Source organism: Lagenorhynchus albirostris, chromosome 12 (assembly GCF_949774975.1).
Source record: "Lagenorhynchus albirostris chromosome 12, mLagAlb1.1, whole genome shotgun sequence".
NCBI lineage: Eukaryota > Metazoa > Chordata > Mammalia > Artiodactyla > Delphinidae > Lagenorhynchus > Lagenorhynchus albirostris.
The window spans coordinates 19,945,664-19,966,424 of record NC_083106.1 but is presented as its reverse complement, the minus strand read 5'-3'; the positions used below and the strand labels follow the sequence as shown (position 1 = coordinate 19,966,424).

Sequence of the window (20,761 nt, the reverse complement as noted above, 5' to 3'; positions counted from 1 at the left end):
ATATTTTTAGAAAATTGCAAAAGGTCAAATAAATCACAGTAATTGAAGCCTATAGTAGGTCACAGAAACATTTTTTCCATAATGGCTCATAAAGGAGTCATTTTTCTTACTTTAATCATGTATTTTTTTTTTTTTTCTTTTGAAAAGTTAAGGAAGTCCCCATCCTTCTTCTTCCTCTGGCTGCTGTTTAGGTATCTCGCTCATTTTTTCCAGCTAGCATACTTTACTGCAGGGGTATTTTCCTTTAGCCCTTAGATCTTAGTTGCTCTAATGCAGTTGTTCTGATGACTAGGCCTGACTTGTGCATCTCAGATTTTAAAAAAGCCAAACCAAGAAGAGTCCTCCTGAGTGTTACTAAGTATCAGCATTTGCAAGTCACCACATGTGCCAGTCAGTAGTTTTTGGCTCAGTCTTTGTGGAGCTTTGTCACATTTAGTGGCCAGTTTCTAGGAGTCATAATAATAATTTTTCCCCCCTGAAAAGTGGTGGGATAGTTTAAGTGGAAGATTGAAAAAATAATTCTTACTAATCTTTCTCTATATTTTGTACCTAAAATGATGTGATATATAATAAGATAAATATGTAATTTTGAGGTAGCACATAAAATCAGTTTATTTTAAAGGTATAATATTTTATAGCCTGATAGGTCCTGAATTAATTCAAATGGTTTATATATTTTCTTCATGAAATTGAATGGTTTATATATTTTCTTCATGAAATTGAAGAGGTAATAAATGAGTATATAGTATTAGACAGTCTTTTCTGTCTTTGAAAAGAATATTAATAATCTGGAATTAGTAAAGCAGGATCTGTTAAACTCATACATGCTTTTCTAGTGAGTAGAACACAAAAGCATTTAATTTGTACTCCTTATTTCTTCTGCTCCCTTTCTCTAATTCATTATCTTCATGTACGTATTCCTGTGGTCCATCTTGATTCCCTTCCCACTCTGCTTCTGTTACTACTATCTGCAAAGATTGGAAGTCAGGGAATATGTTATGCATGAAAAAGGATGTGTATTCTTTCATCCTGATCTCTGAGCCTGGTAACCACTCGAGCTCAGATGTTAGCTGCTGATTGAACAAGAGGAGCACAATTTATGCTGGCAGACAGCAGTGTTAAATTTCAAGAGCAGCATCTTGTGTTCTCCTCTGGAATGTAAAAGTGTGGTGTTTGAATGCTTTTTGGCCATAACAAACAAAGTACCTGCTAATGTAATTTAAATAGCTAACCAGGAGAAACTAGAGGTGCCCAGTGAGCCAGAGACACACGTTCCATTTAAAGGCAGCTGAAAATAAGATTGACAATCTAAGTGAAACACCTGACTAGCATTACTAGACAGAGACCAGGAAAAGGAAACAGAAATGTCAGTAAGGCTGTGTGCAATTGTTATTGATTTGCAATTAGTTTCTCAGGGTACCAACTCTGCATTTTCAAAATATAGAGAGCTAAGAACGTGGTTAAAAAATATATAGAGTATATTATTCAGCTGGTATCTCCTTGAATACTTCCAAATCAAGATGATGGACATGAATTTGGAGGAAAATAAGACATTCCATATTCATATGTCCTTTCACTTTCCATCTCTATCTCTTTATCTATCTATCTATCTATCTTCATCATCATCATCATCATCATCTATCTATTCTTCTGTCTGTTTTCTCCCCTGGAATACTTTAGACTTCTTTTTCATTTGCTCCCCATAACCCTTTTTTACCACCTTCCTTACAAAAGAGAGGTGAGTAGCCACTGACCCCATGACCACATCCTGACTTTAGATACTTTAGAATGTTACTGCTTTTGAGTTAAGTGTAGAATAACTTAACTTGCCTTGACTAATAACAATCTATGCCTTGACTAAGGCATAGATTCTGGCATCAGATGGGCTGGATATGAATACTAGCATTGCCACATACTAACTTTATGTCCTTGGACACCTCTTTCTATCTCAATATCTTCATCTATAAAACAATGATAATAATGAGTAATACCCAATATGATTTTTGTGAGGGTTAAAAGAATTAATTCATTTAAACTACTTGGAAGAGTACCTGGCACTATTTACTGTTACTTGATGTCAGAAGGAGTCTATTTTCATACAATATTTTGATTCCAGATACAAAGGAGTCTGTACCAGCAATCGTATCTTGGGTAGTAGCATCATTTATTATAATACTTAAATCAATGATGTTATTAAGGTTATTGTTTTGAAATCAAATTATTTCTTGTGTGTGTATGTGCAGGTTTCTGTGGACGATCGCCTTAAACAGCTTCAGGAAGCCCATAGGGATTTTGGACCATCCTCCCAGCATTTTCTCTCTAGTAAGTACCAATAAATTTGACTGATCTCATTAATTGAATGAATCAGCATATTATTTCACTCTCACTCAAGAAGCTATATTCTTTGCTATAAATATATTTATCAGATGAGTATATAAAAGAAGATATCAACATCAATGACAAGATTGCTTATTGGTTATTGTTTCTATAATCTGGTCGTGGTAAGTCTTTGAAGTGAAGCAAAAATTAACTCATCTGGGCTTCCCTGGTGGCGCAGTGGTTGGGAGTCCGCCTGCCAATGCAAGGGACGCGGGTTCATGCCCTGGTCCGGGAGTATCCCACATGCCGCGGAGCGGCTGGGCCCGTGAGCCATGGCCACTGAGCCTGCGCGTCCGGAGCCTGTGCTCCGCAACGGGAGAGGCCACAGCAGTGAGAGGCCCGCGTACCGCAAGGAAAAAAAAAAATTAACTCATCTTAGCTAGGGTTTTTCACTGGACCATCTGTTATAATAACTAATATAGTATCATATCATTGCTATGCCATATGCAAAGATTATGAACTTTTTCACAGTAAAGAAATCATTTTTATATTTTAAAATTAATTTTCCTCCTCAAAAAGTGCGTATTTGTTTAAAATGCACCTGGAGCTTTAAAAAGTTAAAAAAAAAAATTACTTCCCACAAATCTTTGAGAAGATTTTGGTTTATTAGGCTGACTGCAATCATACTTGGCCTTTCTTCTGGCTAGGTATTGCAGATTTAGCCAAACCCACATATGTAGAGCTTTAGGCAGTAGTCTCCAGCTGAAATGTTTCATTTTTTGGACTGTTCATGAGATCTTAAATAAGTAATTTGAGCTCCTACTTTGTTTATCACTCACTGCTAAGGAAACTAAAGAATGTAAAATTCAGAGTCACCCAGATTGAGATTAAAATATTGCTGATTTTTTTGTGTGTGTGGTACGCGGGCCTCTGACTGCTGTGGCCTCTCCCGTTGCGGAGCACAGGCTCTGGACGCGCAGGCTCAGTGGCCGTGGCTCACGGGCCCAGCTTCTCCGCGGCATGTGGGATCTTCCTGGACCAGGGCACGAACCCGTGTCCCCTGCATCGGCAGGCGGACTCTCAATCACTGCGCCACCAGGGAAGCCCAAGATTAAAAATATTAATTCTGCCTTTTACCAGGCCTGTGAATCCCTGAAAGTTAATTTATCTTAAAATTACTATAATAATGCTTATTTTCTCTGATTGCCTTGAGGTTTAAATAAGAAAACAGATCAAGTTACACAAAGCACCTAACACAGTTCTTCGCACAAATGCTTTCACTAAATGTTAATTCCTTTCCTTTCCTTTTCTCTGGCAAACATATGTAAGCAAGCACTTTGTTTAATTCAATTTAAGTGAAGGTTGAAACTTAATGCAAAGCTTATTTTTCCAATTAGGTACCTTTGTATCTATAGCCATAGAGAAAACTGAAGTAATAATATCGTGTCTTCTAACTAAATTGCTTACATTTATATTTTCTCTTAACCTTGTCATGGTTGGTAATCTGCTTTCCCTCAATTCAAGGTCAGGCTTTTCTTACTCTCACAATTTCAAGAAGCCTTATCAGTCATTTCCTGACTTTTCTGTCCTATGCCTCTCTAGTGCTCAAACTAGCTCCCGTTAGTGTTTCTCTCTCTCTCTCTGTCTCTCTGTCTCTCTCTCCCCTCCACCCTCCCTTACTCCACCTGCCACCCCACCCGCGCCCCCCACCCCGTCCCGCTCACACACACACACACACCTGTTTCACAACCCTGAGCTCTTAGGTAGCCTATCTTTGAGTGATGTTTAGTCCTTCCTGGAATGTACTGTCTACCTGGGTGCCAGGATGCATTTCCGTTTGGATACTATCAATGTTGATGAAATAACAGTATTCTGGTATTGCAGAATAGTATTCTGGCCTGCAGAATACTCATTAGGTATGAATTAACTCCAGATTGCTTACACTTAAGTTTATAGAATGTAAAGCTATATGCTAAGACCAAATTAAAGAGAAATTTAACAAATAATTAAGATTCTATAGTTCTGAGGCATATGTGTTTATTAGTATTGATGAAACTGAACACTTTCACCTAACAACCATTCTTTCATAATAAAAATCAAACTCTTGTTCATTAGGAAATGAAAGTTGTAAAAATTGTGAAACTCAAGCACATTGCCTTTCATTGCCTAGCACTGGCAGTCCAAGGAGGTCAAAGTTATTCAAATCAAAACAATTATTAAAATGAATGGAGAAGTGTAAACAAAATCCCAATTAATAAATTTAATAATTGTTATCCATTGCTGCTCAGAATCTTTGGCTTTATTATATTTCTTGGATTTTAGCCATGGTTATAAAAGGAGGCTGTTTAGTTAGGCACAAAATAAAAACTGACCTATTAGCCTGGTGCCAGTGCTGAAACGAGGTTGGCTCTAATGAGAAATTTAATATACCTAGTTCTCCATTTTCATCCGTCTTTTATACTTTCATGGACATAGTTGGAGAAGGGAATGCTCATACTTTATAAAGAGAGAAAGAATTGTTGAATAGAAATATTGCTGAACTAGTGCTCAGAAATCCTGAAATCATGTCTTGGCTCAGCCATTCATTTATTGGGCAAGTAATTTCACCTCTAATATTTAGTTCCTCATAGTTGACTTCCTTATCAATAGATGTATTTGAAGATGCTTTGCAAAGTTTAGAATGCTACACATTAGTAAGATAGTATAATGATACCATATTCAGAAAAGAAAAATTGGTGACAACTGGTTACATGGGAATCTAGTGATATTTGCAAAGTTTTATTTGAATTTGCTTGTTTATTATTTCATTTACCAAAATTCCTTAATAGTTCTAGATACATATGTACAATTCTTCTTAATAAGTCTTAGAATAATTGGTTTAATGTAGGAAAAGAATATTTTTATAAAAAAGGAGTAAATGGATTTGTAGAAAGTTAGTACCTCAATAAAACAAAACATAAAATCTCAATCATAGTGATGTCTAGTGTAAAAGTAGGGAACTATATTTTCTGTGCATTTCAGGTGAAAATAAATATTTGGAATTCTTCTATCTAGATAATTGCCTTGGTTCTTTACAGTGCTTTGGCTATATTTATTTTAATTTTCCCTTTTTAAAATTCATATAATTGAGTTTCTTTAAATGCTGTTTGTCCTAAATAGTTATTCCTGTGACTATGAAGCAAAGTGAAGAGTGCTATTAATGATCTGGAAAATTCAGTCTTAAGAAATCTAGTTTACAATCTGGGTATACCAGGTAAAATTAATTTTGGTTTTAGCTTAATCCAAGTATATACAGAGTACAGTTTCCAGATAGCACTAAATTTTAATTTTTGATTGTTGTAAACAATAAAACTTGATATTTAAAAATATTTGTATCAACAGGTTCAATTAGAGTTGACATTAGAAATTGAGACTGTATTGTTTCTTTCCTTGCTTCAAATGAATCTTTAAAGCCACTCTTTGTTTGGCCTAGCAGATTTCATAATTATAGGAATCCAGCAGTTCTCATTGAATTTGCTGCAAAAAGTGTTCAGTTGTTTTGCATTAAGGCATAAGGCTTTTGGGTTAGCAGTGTTTCCAATAACCTCCCTTTGTTTCTTCAGCTTCAGTCCAGCTGCCATGGCAAAGATCCATTTCACAAAATAAAGTGCCCTATTACATAAAGTAAGTTGATTTTCATTCTCCTTTACGATACCAAGAAAATAAAGTTATGTTGATAACTTAAGAGGCTTTAAGTTATCAACAGTTGTTAAGTATCAAAGTTATGAAGTAACTTTAAAAAATGGATTTCAGTCCTATTATATGAAGGAAATTATATATCTATGTTTATAAAGATATAAAGAATATATATTTAATATTTGAAAGAAATTAGTTTAAAACTCGGAGTGATATTTGTAATTCATTAGATGAGGCTATAGGTATATTTAGCTGCTATTTTTATAAAGCAGGTATTAAAATATTTGGGGAAAATGACAAAATTCCTAAATATTCTTGACATAATGATGTTTATCAAGCTGTATTGATTCTAAGCCATTTTTGTGTCTCCCAGAAAATGCATTTAAAAAGTACTTGGACTCTTCTCATTTTATTTCACCAAAAAGAAAGTATTTTATCATTAAAAAGTTCAATATTTTCAACTTCTTTTAGACTTATGGAAATTACCTGCAACATTAGGTTTATTATCCAGCATCTTTGTTGTCAACTTGATAGTTTCTCCTTTTTTACATAGTAAGTTTCTCCCTATTATGTAACATTTTATAAATTTTGTATAATTTACATAAGGTCTGCGTAGGATTTGATCCTTGGCTTAGTCTGTGTGTTGTCGCTGGCAGAATGATAAAATTCATCTTGTGAAATCCCTTGAGATGTAAATTTTTTTTTTTTTTTTTTTTTTTTTTTCGGTACGCGGGCCTCTCACTGTTGTGGCCTCTCCCGTTGCGGAGCACAGGCTCCGGACGCGCAGGCTCAGCGGCCATGGCTCACGGGCCCAGCCGCTCCGCGGCATGTGGGATCTTCCCGGACCGGGGCACGAACCCGAGTCCCCTGCATCGGCAGGCGGACTCTCAACCACTGTGCCACCAGGGAAGCCCAAGATATAAATTATTGATTTACAATGTGATAAAGGTGATAAGAGTTGTAGTTGGATCTATTTTATGTATAAGTTGAACGGTGGCCTAGTTATGAGAAGAATGTTCGCTGTTATGAGGAGTCAGCGCTGTTTCAGATTAGTCCTGTGACCTCACACGAGTCAAGTGAAGATCTCTGGGCCAAGTTTCCTTTATGTCCTTCCTAAAATGGCATGTGGTATCTACAAAATCCATACCAACACTAATAATCTGCTCTTCCAGTATCCCTCTTTGTGTGTGAAATCAAAATGTTTAGAAATAGTATTTTCCTATGAAGGTTTTATTGTGGTCTGAAATGTATCCTCAGATTAAAAAAATAATAATAATTTTTCCATAATACATAATAAATATAATAAGCAATATATGTTACATTGTCTTAAGAGAATTTAATACTTTTATCAGTGTATAATCTACCATGTACTGAGTTGTGATAAATTTAGGTATAAGGTAGGAAAGCAGTTGATTAGTATCAAATTCGTGCAGGCATGAAGGGAAAGAAGTCAAAGGCTCAGCAAATTGACGTCTTTATTAAGAAAAGATGCGATCATCTGATCCAAATTTAAAACATTCTACTTTATATTCTACATAATAATAATATTTATAGTATTAGAGAGTTTCAATTTGCTGGGTGAATATTGACTTGAATATTACAGGTTTTAGTATAAATCTGATGTGCTGCAATGGGCAGAATCTGGCCATACAAAGATGCCCATATCCTGACCCTTGGATATGGATAGGTTAGGTTATATGAAGTCGTAGGCAGGGATATGAGCCAGGGAATGCAGACAGCCTCTAGAAGCTGGAGAAAGCAAGGAAAAGGGATGTGCTCTTGGAATCTCCAGAAAGAAACACAGCCCTTGAAAACCTTGTTCATCATTTACTTGCTTATTATTTGGGAATTAAATTTTGTTTTCATAATGATTTTTCATCTGGAAATACTGGCCTGTATAATCTTAGATCTAGTGACTGATGTTCCTTCTTTATAAGGAAATAAACTGTTAGGTTACACAACAGAGCAAATTGTTTTTAGCTCAGGGAGACATTTATTTTGTGGTAATTTGTTACAGCAGCAATAGAAAACTGATATATGTATTATACAAAATCTAGAAGTCCGTGCAAATTAATCAAGTTAATTAATTTACTGAATTGACCTAGACTTCTGTATCATCTGATTTTTAAAAAATGTAAATTGGATCCAGGAGGCATATTTTTGTCCTTACTAGGTAAAGAAAATACTAAATTCGGGAATTCCCTGGCGTTCCAGTGCTTAGGACTCCTTGCCATCACTGTGGAGGGTGTGGGTTTGATCCCTGGTTGGGGAACTAAAATCCCACAAGCTGTGTGGTACGGCCAAAATAAAAGAAAAACAAATTTTATATCTGTTGCTTGTTTATGTTAATGCAATGGTTATCTATTTGATTTGGCACTTTAAAAAATCCATTTGTCATTTCAACATTACTATTAAAAGGAATTTCTGTATGTCCAGGTCGGTTATACGTGACTGAGAATTACATTGTCTAAGTTCGAATTTCACTAATTCAGTGTTTTTATAATTTTGAGAGGATCTAGCAGAATTGTATCCTTGCTCAGTCTACAAGGTTCTTATGGGGCAGACAGGTAGAGTGAAAGCTGGTTTATCGGGCATCTTACTGGCTAGAGCACTATAATCAGCATTTCAAAATATATATAATACATTGATGACCAATATTGTTAATGTGACCTATAGGATTGTAGCATCCTGAAATATTTTCAGCATCATTAGTGAAAGATTGGATTTTCTTAAATATTCTAAAATTTTAGTGTTAAGTGCCTTAGGATTGTCAAATATTTAGAAATCTGCCCATGTATATAGAGTGAATTCTCTTATTTTTAGAAAACTTGTTTAACCAGATTCTTTCATTATTTGCTCTGTTGTGTAACCTAACAGTTTATTTCCTTATAAAGAAGGAACATCAGTCACTAGAGATAAGATTATACAGGCCAGTATTTCCAGATGAAAAATCATTATGAAAACAAAATTTAATTCCCAAATAATAAGCAAGTAAATGATGAATGAAAAAGCTTTTAATATACACTTCCCTTTGCATGGCTGCACAAGTAAGTAGAAGAAAAATGTTAGAAACAAATATCGCATGATTGTCATGCAACTGGAGTTTCCTGGAGCATATTTGGATGTATTAATTTGGCCAACAAAAAAATAATCTTCAGGTAGAAATATTAGATATTTTCAATATTTAAGTGTATAGTTTTATATACTCTAATGCCAGAATATAGCAAGAAAGATGGCAGAGAATGGGAAGGACAAATTGTTTTTATTTTGTATTTTAATTTTATAGGATAGTTAAGACATACTTGGATGGCTCCCCAATGTACTTCTTTGTCTCTAGGTAATTCATTATTAATATTTTGAGGTGTACAGCCGTGGCTCCATGACTCATTTGTTTCTAGAAAATGATACAATATAGATCTGAACCGTTAAGGGTCTATGTAGTGTAAATCCCTCTATGTTAATATCTTAAGTTGAAACTCATATCTTTAAATGATATTTGCTGCGTCTAAGGTAGACTTTCCAAAGCTGATCTAATTATTTTTCTTTTCTAGTATAGTCTAATGACAGCTCATTGTTCCATCAATTTAAGAAAATTTGAAATGGCTCTTGCTGCCCTCACAATGTACAAAGATCTACCGTAAAAGCACGATCTCTTTCTCTGTACATTTTGGGTCATGCGTTGTGCTTTCTACAGGTTGTTCGTTTCCTCAACTAAAACTTAACATCCAGCGAGTTTCAGGTGTAAAGGGTATGATGAGTAAAAGCCTTGGGTTGAGTTTTCTTCTCTTTTCTTTTCTTTTTTTTAAATTTCATTTATTTTTTGGCTGTGTGGGTCTTCATTGCTGCGCGCAGGCTTTCTAGTTGCGGCGAGCGGGGGCTACTCTTTGTTGTGGTGCGTGGGTTTCTCATTGCGGTGGCTTCTCTTGTTGCGGAGCACAGGCTCTAGGTGCGTGGGCTGCAGTAGTTGTGGCACACGGGCTCTAGAGCGCAGGTCGGTGGTTGTGGCACGCGGGCTCTAGAGCACAGGCTCAGTAGTTGTGGCTCACAGGCTTAGTTGCTCCGCGGCATGTGGGATCTTCCCGGACCAGGGCTTGAACCCGTGTCCCCTGCATTGGCAGGTGGATTCTTAACCACTGTGCCACCAGGGAAGTCGGGCTGAATTTTCTTAACATGTCATATTAGTCATATAAAACTCATTGCTTCTCTTTTTGATCCAAAAATAATAATAATAAAAAATACTAATAAATAGTCATAGTGGGTGATAATAATGGTCATTGTCATAAATTATATGTTTTGAATATTCATTTGCCAGCCACTGTGCTAATCCTGTGCAGGGGTTATCTCTTTTAATTCTCACAGTAGCCCAGTGAAGTATAGGTACTATATTACCCCCATTTATAGGCAAGGCTTAGGTAATAAGAACACACACAGCTTGCTTGAGATTACACAGCCAGGAAATCTAAGAGCTGGCATTCAAACCCAGGGACCGACTCCAGTGCCTGAGCCCTTGACCACTATGCACCTGCTGCCTCCTGTTCTCTGTGTTAGAGGAGGGAGAGGACAGAAATTTTTAGTCCCATGGAAAATTTGGGTGGGGTAAAGGATTATATTTAGGGAAGTGCAGTCAGGTGGAGAAAGTATGAGCAGACATCCTTTCTTTCACACTCTAGACTGGTTACCATTTACTGTGCATCTGCTATGTGCCAACACTTAAGTGCAGAGCTGTCTAAGAGCAAGACCATGCTTTCTCCAACGCTGCACACTGCCTTTTCTGTAGGATTCACGATAAGCTAATTCCTGTAGGCCAAATATATGATTAAGGAAGGTTCACACTGTGGTCTGATGATGGACAAAGGTGCTTTTCTATCGATAGCAAATGTCATTCTCCACAGTCCTGCCAGTGGGATCATGACAGGCGTTCTGGGGTGGGAGAGCAAACTGTCTGGTCCTCCTCTACCTTTGCTCATTCACAAGGTCTGGAGTTTTCTGGCACTGGGGAGATTTCCATCTGAGAGGAGCCTGGCCAACAAAGCTTTCTTATAGGTCCCCTTATAGGGGCTTTTAGCATAGGTGACTCTCTACCTTATTCAGCCTGTTAGTAAGCCATCCTGCTTCATAGAATTTAGTAAAGGATAATGAGGAAATATGGTTTTCCTCTCTCCCTCTACAGCGTCTCCTCTAAACCCCAAGTGCGTGACTTTGTCTTGGTACAAATGATGATTCTGGTCTCGCTCACAGCTCACCAGTTCTATAGCTTTGTTTTTCCCACTAGAATCTGAAGTACAAAGCTTAATTCTTTATAATGTAGTCACACACACCCAGCTTTAACATGAACACTTTCGTCATCTCTGATTATATAGATAATACCTCTCACATTCTCTACAACTGACATTCCTCAATATTACAATGCATTAACCAGAATAAACTAATCTGTATCTACAAATACCGCTACCTTGCAGTCTCTACCTTGTTCTAACTCCCCCTTATGAATAGGTCTAAATCAAGATTTCCCTCAATTTATTACATCTCTTTTATATTTCCTTTTCTGTCCTTGTGTTCATTATGGATAATCCTGCAGTACTGTTTTAGACCCCTGTCTTGCCTCCCAAGGGTACCCTCTATTGCCCTAATCCATCAGTTGCTAGAAAAAAAAATGTAGTTTATAGTTACAAATGAAATCGTGGAGAGCAAGTAGTTGTTCTTTATAGCAGTCATGCAATTTATTTGCATAAACTGCATATACTTGTCTCACGTATGCACAGCCTAAAGGAGAGAATTAATGCTTATTTCTTTAGAGGAATTGCGAACCCTGCTTAGATGATGTAGGTGAAACATTTCTTCCTAAATAAGAGCAGAGAGGAGTGGCAGCAATGGGAAATTCAAATATCCAGCCTCACTGGAAAATCAAAGCTAACAAATGTATAGGTATAACAACAGAAAAAGAGAAATTAACATAAAGCATTTTATCTTTAAATGTTAAGGAAACTCATCCCAGAACAAAATAAATCCATAACAAAGATATTTCTAGTAATGGAAGCTAGTTCTCTCTGAAAGGCTTCCTAGAGCAGCCTTCATCCCTCTCCTCTTCCTTAATCATGATGGGAGAGGGCATCTTTTTCGGTTCCAGAATTTTAAGTGGAGAAGTCTTGGGACACACTTTGAGTCTCTTTCCAGAAATGGGGCTTGTGTTTTTGGTTTTAGTGATAAATAAATAAATGAAATAGAAACATAAGAGAATGTACTGGAGAGTCTGTTTTTCCAAGAAATGGTCTGTGACTATTTTTCTTGAAAATAAATGTTTAAAACTCACTGGGCCTTGGGCTTCGCCTGGTGGCGCAGTGGTTGAGAGCCCGCCTGTCGATGCAGGGGACACGGGTTCGTGCCCCGGTCTGGGAAGATCCCACATACCGTGGAGCGGCTGGGCCCGTGAGCTGTGGCCGCTGAGCCTGCGCGTCCGGAGCCTGTGGTCCGCAACGGGAGAGGCCACAACAGTGAGAGGCCCGCGTACCGCAAAAAAAAACCTCACTGGGCCAACTCCGCTGATGAGGAGGTAAGAATAAAATTGCTTTATGAAAGAATGTAAGCACCTTAGGATCGCTCAACCTTCTGGAGCTGGAGGCAGCTTTAGACAAACGAGGAGCATACCTTGGCTAACTAGAAAACTAAGCAGGAGACCGCCTGCTGCACAGCAGCCCCAAATGGGCAACTACTAGATTATCTACCAGTGTCCTAGTTTGTTGAGGTAATTTAGGTGGAGTTGACACTGTCTTAGAAATACATTGACTAGTTCAGGACTTAAGAAGATACCATCTTTCCTGCCATTCATCCATACGTTGCTGGTGCCGGAGTTATTATAACTATGAAGTGGAGTTTTGGCTTGGAATCTTCTAGATTACTCAGTTACATTGAATTATAACAGCACCATCAGCCTTACTACACAGTGTGATTTTTAGAGTCAGGGATGCAATTAATAAAGGTCTACCATACGGTACAGGGAAGATCACTGAGGGGTCATTAAGGGAAGGAAAAATAAAAGATATCTGTACTTGAATTTGTACTGATTAAATTTTTAAATAGTCATTACAGTTAGCAACAGTACAGAAGTAATAATATGAAAATTGTGAAATAAATAGAATATCTTTTTCTGTACTGATTATTAGCTGAAATGATACAGTAGAAGATTCAATACAACTCTATAGAAAAAATTAGAATTAATTTCTCATTTAAAAATATATGTGAAAGAGATAAAGTAGTTAAATTTAAAAAACAAATGATATAAATTCAGCTTTGAAAACAAACTCTAAGGATATAATGATAAACTGAACTCTGGTGGGAACATAATTCTGCGGTTAACACCCCCAAGCAGGAGTGTACAGGGCTCCCCAGTGCAACAACAGACGACCTGCAGGAGTGTTGGTTGATGGTCTGATTCTCCCTAGTTTGAGGGTTTAAAGAGACAGGAGGGTAGAGTTGGGTGGGATTGGGACTCCCTCTGAGTTCTGGGTCCATGTAGAGATATTACCAGATGAGAGGCTCCCCAGCATTTATTAAGTGTTTATTCTTCCAGACAGTCTTCCAGTGCCTTCAAAACAAGTGTCACCTGAATCTCCTCTCACACCCAGGCTTATCCATTTTGGTCGTTAATCCTACTACTCTACTTAAGAACAAACTCAAACAAACCTTGTCTTGTTCTATCATTCATGCCTGGGGTATTGACACTTGTATTTTGGGGTGTGCTGTAGCCTGTGTTTCTTTATATGATTGTATGATTGTATCTTTGAAATAGATACAATTTCTATTTTGTATCCTACATGGGAAATACTTTTAAGCACATTGTTAAAAAGCAAAATTCAACTGAGTAAATTTAAAGATCTCATTGGCTTTATTCAATGATCTATGAATAGGACAGAAGCTCATCTAGTAAAGAGCAAGGAGCTTCAAGGAATTGTACAAAATGGAAGGCTCTTGTAGAAACTGGGGGCTGAGGCTGATCACAAGAAAGTTATTAGCAAAATAAAAGAAAGGACTGGTTCAGGCCAGGACATCTTCTTTTGTGGGAAAGGGAATGCAGTAGTCTTATTATATAGATTCCCTCACTAGTGCTGACCAGGACATTCCTGACTGATTGGTTTATTCCACTCCTGGGAGAGGCTGAAACTGCAGTGAGGTTAGGTATTAAGTCTCGGTGGGGTGTAGCACAAGTGACTCCATTTTGGGCTTATTGTTTCTTTTTAACAGCAGTTTTATAATTGAATCCAACAGATTTGGAATTATCCATTGTTTACAATTTAGTCTTCCTGATTTGTGTCTTCATTTTGATGACAAACCAATGGCATTTTCTTAAGGAAGACGTTGTGCTTTTATGATATCCGTTGCCAAGTGGGATCATCTATCTTATTTGGATCTTCAACAGAAGGGTTTTTTTTTTTTTCTTGAAGTGTTGACAGTCAAACTTTAAGTTTTCCCTTAGATTTATTCTTATGTTTCCAAAAGTATAACCTTGGATTTTCTGCCTTTAAAAGACTAGAGAATGGTAGGAAGTGTTTGTGAGGGTTCAAGAAGTTACATAAAACCTGAGGAACATACACGTTTACCCTCACACAGCATTCTCATATGCTACCCCTGTCCCCTCCCCAGAGGCCCCTCAACCCTAGTCACACACACAAGCACACACAAACACACAAGCACACACACAGAGAAAGAATCGATATTACTGATAGGAGTATTCCATATTCTTCGTATATTCATGCATGATGAAACCAAGATTGGGGGGATTAAAAATTCCAAAATGTTACCTCTTAGGTCTTTAAAAAGATATTACTCACATCAGTAATATCTTTAAAAAGATATTACTCACAAAAAAAGATTATGACATCACATCAGGTTGCCAGAATGTGTTTTCTGTCTTTATGCTTTAGTCACCTGAATGCAAATTTGATTACTTGGGAGCCCTGCTTGATTCCTATATATAACTTGTATAAGTATATGTAAAGAGGGTGTTCGAAGAGCCTACATTTCACCTGTGTCAACTTCATTCCGGAGATTCTGTTTTTTACACAGCACCTCTCAGCTTCTACTATACTGTGTAATTTACTTGTGAAGTTTATTGTCTCTTCCTTATTCCCCCCGACTTGTGAGGAGAGGTCTAGCGAGCTGAAGACAGAAAAGCAGGCATTCCACTTGACAACATGGAGTTTACTGATAATTTTGACAGGACCAGTTTGGGTGGAGGAATGAGGTTAGAAATCAAATAGAAGTGGGTTGAGTCCTAAATGGGACATGAGGCTGTGGACTCTTCATTTGAGAATTTTGTCTGCAAAGAAGAGAAAAGGGGTGCTAGCTAGCAGGAAATATAGATGCAAGACAGGGGGTATGTGGTTGTCGGGGGGTGGAGAGAGAGAGAGATATTAAGGATGGCAGACCCTTCAACATTTACATTCTGAGACTAGTCTTATTGAGACTAGTGGATTAACTGCACAAGAGTTGTTTAGAAATTTTGGGGAAGAACCTTTCATAGGAGAGGGGATCACTCCTCATTTTAAAAAGGGGGAAAAAAGACAATCTGGCAGATGGAGGGAAGTTTATTGATTTAGTGGTGGGAAGATGAAGGAATTCTAGTCTGATGGTTTTTAGTTTTTACAATGAAGTGTGAGATCCAGTTAAATGATACTTAGGCAGGCCGGGAAACGTACTTAGGTTTGGGGAAAGAAATGGCTGTAGTAGATTGTTGTTTTGGTCTCTAGAGGCACATTTATTAGGGAATGTAGTTCATTTGCCAGCACTTGGACATTTGAGGTTTGAAGTCAAATACTTAAAGTAGAATCAGTCTGTCTGTTGAGTGATTTTCTCCAGCTGTATTCATGCACAGCTGCTCCCGTCCAGAGAAGGCAAGTAATTGAGCTGATCCATGCTTGGGTTTTGCCATGAGTGAGAGAAGCAAGAGAGATGAGGTTGTTTGTAATGATTATAATGATGGACCTCAGACTCAAATTTAGACAGATTGATGAGAAATATTTTAAAACCCCAATCGTGCAAGTACACTTCCATATTAAGAACTCAGGCTTTAAATCAGACCATCTGTGTTCAGATTCCATTTCCACTGTTTACTAACTGTGACCTTGAGCAGGTTATCTAAGTTTGTCCTAGTTTCCTTCATTTGTAAAGTGGGGATAATATTGGCACCAAACTCAGAATTATTGTTTGGATTTGAGGTTACACATGGAAAGAGTTTAGAAGAGTACCTGGTGCAAATTGAGCACTCAAATAATAGACTATTACTGTAATTAATGTTATACATCCTCACCTAGTGTGTTCTCTTTCACTATGTACAGCAAAGAAGAAATATTTCTCTTTCTGTGATTGTCTTATCCAGAGCATTATACCTATTCTTTTTCTCACACCTGTATTTTTAATTAACTCACTCACCTACAATTTTTTTCTCTTATACACCTTTAAAATTGGAATGGAATGATAAATGGAGAAACCCACAAAATCCAGTTTCAAACATAAAATTGGATCGATAAGTAACAAGTAAGTGTGTTTGGCAAAGTGTCCGTTTTTGGATAACCAGGATCCCATCTCAAAATCTTTTAATGGAAAAAATGAGACCACTCTAATGAGAACAAATGCGTTTAAAAAGTACCTTCCCCAGAGAAGTCTTTGCCCAGACATTAGTATCTTATCAACGTTACATGTAAATTGCTGTTGGTTCATTGTCTTATATACTGGGCAGTGTTGTGACACAACATTCTTTGTGTTCTATTCATTGGTGTACAATCTTATTTGTGTTTAACTTTCTGTGGCTTGTGAGAATACATTATGAATAATAATAGGTAGAAGCATATGCTACTTACTAACCTTACTGGTTTAATATTTCCTCGAAGTCCATACACTCTAGGGTCATGTGTTATCCCAACTGGGACAGTTAAGAGTACAGGGGCACTTTAATAATCATATGTGACAGCAGGTATAAACCAGAACTGTCCTAGGTGTTGAAGGATAATTTTAAAAATTAGGTAATGGAGATCTAATGCACAGCACAGTGATTTATAGACACCAGTGCTGTATGATAAACTTCAAAGTTGCTAAGAGACTAGACCTTAAATGTTCTTACCACAAAAAAGGAAATGATGATTATGTGATGTGATAGAGGTGTTAGCTAATGCTGCAGTAGTGATCGTATTGCAATATACAAATATATCAAACCAACATGTTGTACGCCTTAAACTTACACAATGTTATATGCCAATTGTATCTCAATTAAAAATTAAAAAATTTTTAATTTTAATAAAATTTAAAGTAGGTAAAATCTTGACTTGTACAAATATAAAGAGAGCATGTGTCAAAGATTTCATTCAACTCACTAATTAATAAGGGTATGGGTAAGAAGTTGTAACAGGTTCCAAGGAGAATACTAAGTACTAGTCTTCATAGTCAAGTTAGGGATGCTAAAATTAATTAAGGATGGATGCAAAGCTGACAAATTGGTCAGTATCCATCAGGACAATAATCAGTTGCATTTGAGTGGACACAATTTGCATTTTTTGTGGACAAAATACCATTTGCATTACTATCAGTTTTCTTCATTTTGCAGAGTTTAAAATAGCCCAAAGATAATCTCAGCTACGCAGGTGTATCACTCACTAATTTCTGGCCCACATCAAAGGCGTCACCATTTTTCCCCACGCAAGCAAAACTGGTCTGGCTGGGCACCCTAGTTAGTTATATGTTACATATTCTCTCTGTTGTTTGCCTCATATGATTTGGACTTAACTCCTAATTGATGCTTGGTTAGATTTTTAATTTTTCGTTTTATTCTTGGACAGATTCCTGTGTCTGTTCCCTCTTACAAAGAGGATCTTTAGGAACAAAATTGCAACTTTACTTTATAGCTTATCAAGCTGTACAGTATTAAGTTCTACTCCTCTTTGAGTATATTTGAGATTGGCCAGAACCTAACCTGTTGTTATTTTGGGGGGAAAATGCTTCTTTTATTCTGTTTTGGTTGCCTCCTCTGGGAGGAGTGAAAGCATTTTGGCAGGATGAGCTGACCGATCTGCAGCTGTTCAAATACTTTGAGCCTTTGGCTTGAGTGTGGATTTTGCTTTAAAACACTCCCCGCAACTTACAAAAGAGAAAGAATGAAAGAAAGAAAATCCAACTGCCAACTGCATCTACTACTTTTTTTTTCTTTTTAACTGCTGTTTGGTAAGCTGCAGTTGTACTTTCGTAACGAGAGGCTGTGTTTATTTTCAGCGTTGGCAGTTCTGCCTAATGAATCAACTGGTATTGAATTCACAAAGGGAGGTGCCGTTTCCCTCCTTCCATCTGTTTGCCAAATGTGTGTGTTCCCTTAGCTCCTAGTGGTGGTTTCAGTAAAAAGAGCCATTAGCAAGCGGGTGTTCTCAGTGAATTCTCAATCCTCTGTCTGACTGCTTCGTGGTGTTTGTCCCTTGTGGTACCATAGAGGTTGTTTGCCAAAGCACAACACTTGCGATTCTAGAGAAAGTGTACTTATATTTGTTGTTTCAGTATAAAGTTGGCTCTGCATTACTCCTAGTTTTAGTTTGGTTCTTGAGCCTTGGTTTGGTCCTCGAGCCTGGTTTGGTCCTTCACGATGGGATGTCCATCTCTGAGCAGTAGTGTTGCTATGGGGATTGAAATTACTCCAGAGAAGAGACAAGAGATCAAGTGAATACTGGGAGCCAGTGATGAATTTCTTTCGATTATACTGTATTTTCAGCAAATCCTTCTTTAATTCTTTTTTTTTCTTCTTTAATTCTTATTAATAGTAGGGAGGAGGTTGTTTTATTAGCAAAATTTGGAGATGTCTTTTCTATTTTTATTTTGTACTTTCGTTCATGTATTAGGAGCCCTTTACGTCAGTACTTCTCAAACTTGAATGTGCATATGAATCACTTGAGATTTTGATGAGATGAAGATTCTGGTTCCATACAGTTAGGGCTCTGAGATTCTGCATTTCTGTCAAGCTTTGGGCCACACTATGAACAGTAAAAATATCAGGGCACACAGCTTTGGTGCTTTCTCTGTGGTCTTTGGAGCAATTTAGATATTTAGTCAAAGCGTAGAATGATGATTTGGTTGGTGTTTGGTAGCAAAATATTTGGAAATATTTGCCTTCCCATTGGTGTCAGGAACCCGGTAGAGGAATCAGACAACTTTCCAACTCTTGCAGAGACAGACCTTCACATTGACCATATGTTATTTTGTTTGAGATTTTGGAATTTCCAGGACATTTTACATACCTAATTTCAAATCTAAACTTGAAGTATTTTTCAAAGCAAATCATGAGTTGTTTGGGGGTTCTGTTACCTGTGTACAATAACATCGATTATGTTCTTTTCGCAGTTACATGCCCCACTTCTTGATATATTGCATAGGTTTTAAACATTAATTTCCCTGAAATTTGCTTGTATGAATATTTTAATATCACTGTCTCTTGTGTACTGTGCAATTTCACTTAGCTTACTAAACAGTTTTATAAAAACTGAGTGTCATCCAAGAAGTCTTTGGAGTACTATTAAGTGTTATTACTCTATTCTGACCTAGATAATGGACAGTAAACTATTTTTAACTAAGGCCACTGACCCACTGAAGAGCTGTTCACACACACACACACACACACACACACACACACACAAAGAAGGAACCTAATGTAAGCACCACATTCATCTGTATTATTACCCTTACCTTATTCCCCAAAACTTCTAATTAGTTTTGGAATTTACAGAAAAAGAGAAAGTATAAAATCTTGCTTCTAAAGTGAAGAATAAGGATCGTGAAGAAAACTGTTCCAATACCTATAAAGAATACTGGTTAACCAGGAGAGTCTGAGAGCTGAGCGAGGAGTGTGAAGTTAAAATGACAAAAGAGAAACACATATATAAGGGGAGTGGAGAATCCAGATACTCACGAAGAGCATATCAGGGAGGAGAAACAATTTTTTTTCTCTATCCTCTTAGGTTCAATTTCTGGTGACCTCTGAATTAAACTGACAAAAGGCAAATTAGCAAGAGAAAAGAGTTTATTTATGGGTGCAATCTGCATACAGCGATGAGTAACTCAAAAAGGAGGTTGGAATTTGGGGCTTATATATTCAATGTAGTAGGGGAAAGGAACTGGGGAGAAAAGGCTCCTATGAGAAGAACCAGTAGGTTTCTTTAGGAAAGATATGTGTTTCTTTAGGAGAACAAACATGAGATAAGAAAGTTTGTGATAATGTTTGTTTGTGCAGGTGCTAGTGGTTTTTTGTCTTCTCCATAGCCCTGAAACTCTCCTGAGGGGATTTTTACGGTAGCCTCATTTCCAAGAAGATGCTACTTTTAAGTCAGATAAAGGAAGCTCTGACAAGGCTTCTTTCTGCATTTGTTGACTCACTTAAGATAAGCTTTGTACCAGCTCTAGGTTTCTGAGTGAGTCCCCACAGGGAAAAAGGGCACATTTACACTGAAGAGAGAAGGACTCAAGGTTAAAGAGGGGGAAGACTCAGTAAATTGTGAGGTGGAGACGTTACTCACGGTTAAACTATTTCTCTGTTCTTTAGAAATCTGATTAGGACTTCTAAAGTTTAGCAAGTCTTCAGAGCACTTCTGCTCTCAGGATTTATTCTGAGTGAGAATCTGTGTCTGCCGAACTTGAGTAGAATTATTCTGGAGCCTACGCTGATCTGGCTACATCAAGGCTGAGGCGCCAGGGTCCATGACAGTCACATTTTATGTCTAGGTTTTCATCTTTAGTTGTAATGCTG

The 20,761-nt window shown here is 37.3% G+C and overlaps 1 protein-coding gene across 1 annotated transcript in view; it reads left to right on the top strand.

Moving 5' to 3' along the window:
- UTRN (utrophin) overlaps nucleotides 1–20,761 on the top strand; it is a 499,864-nt gene that overhangs the window by 400,428 nt on the left and 78,675 nt on the right. The window contains exons 58-59 of the mRNA XM_060168281.1: nucleotides 2,244–2,322; nucleotides 5,922–5,982. Coding sequence (XP_060024264.1) covers nucleotides 2,244–2,322; nucleotides 5,922–5,982 — 140 coding nt within the window. The remainder of the gene's footprint in view (nucleotides 1–2,243; nucleotides 2,323–5,921; nucleotides 5,983–20,761) is intronic.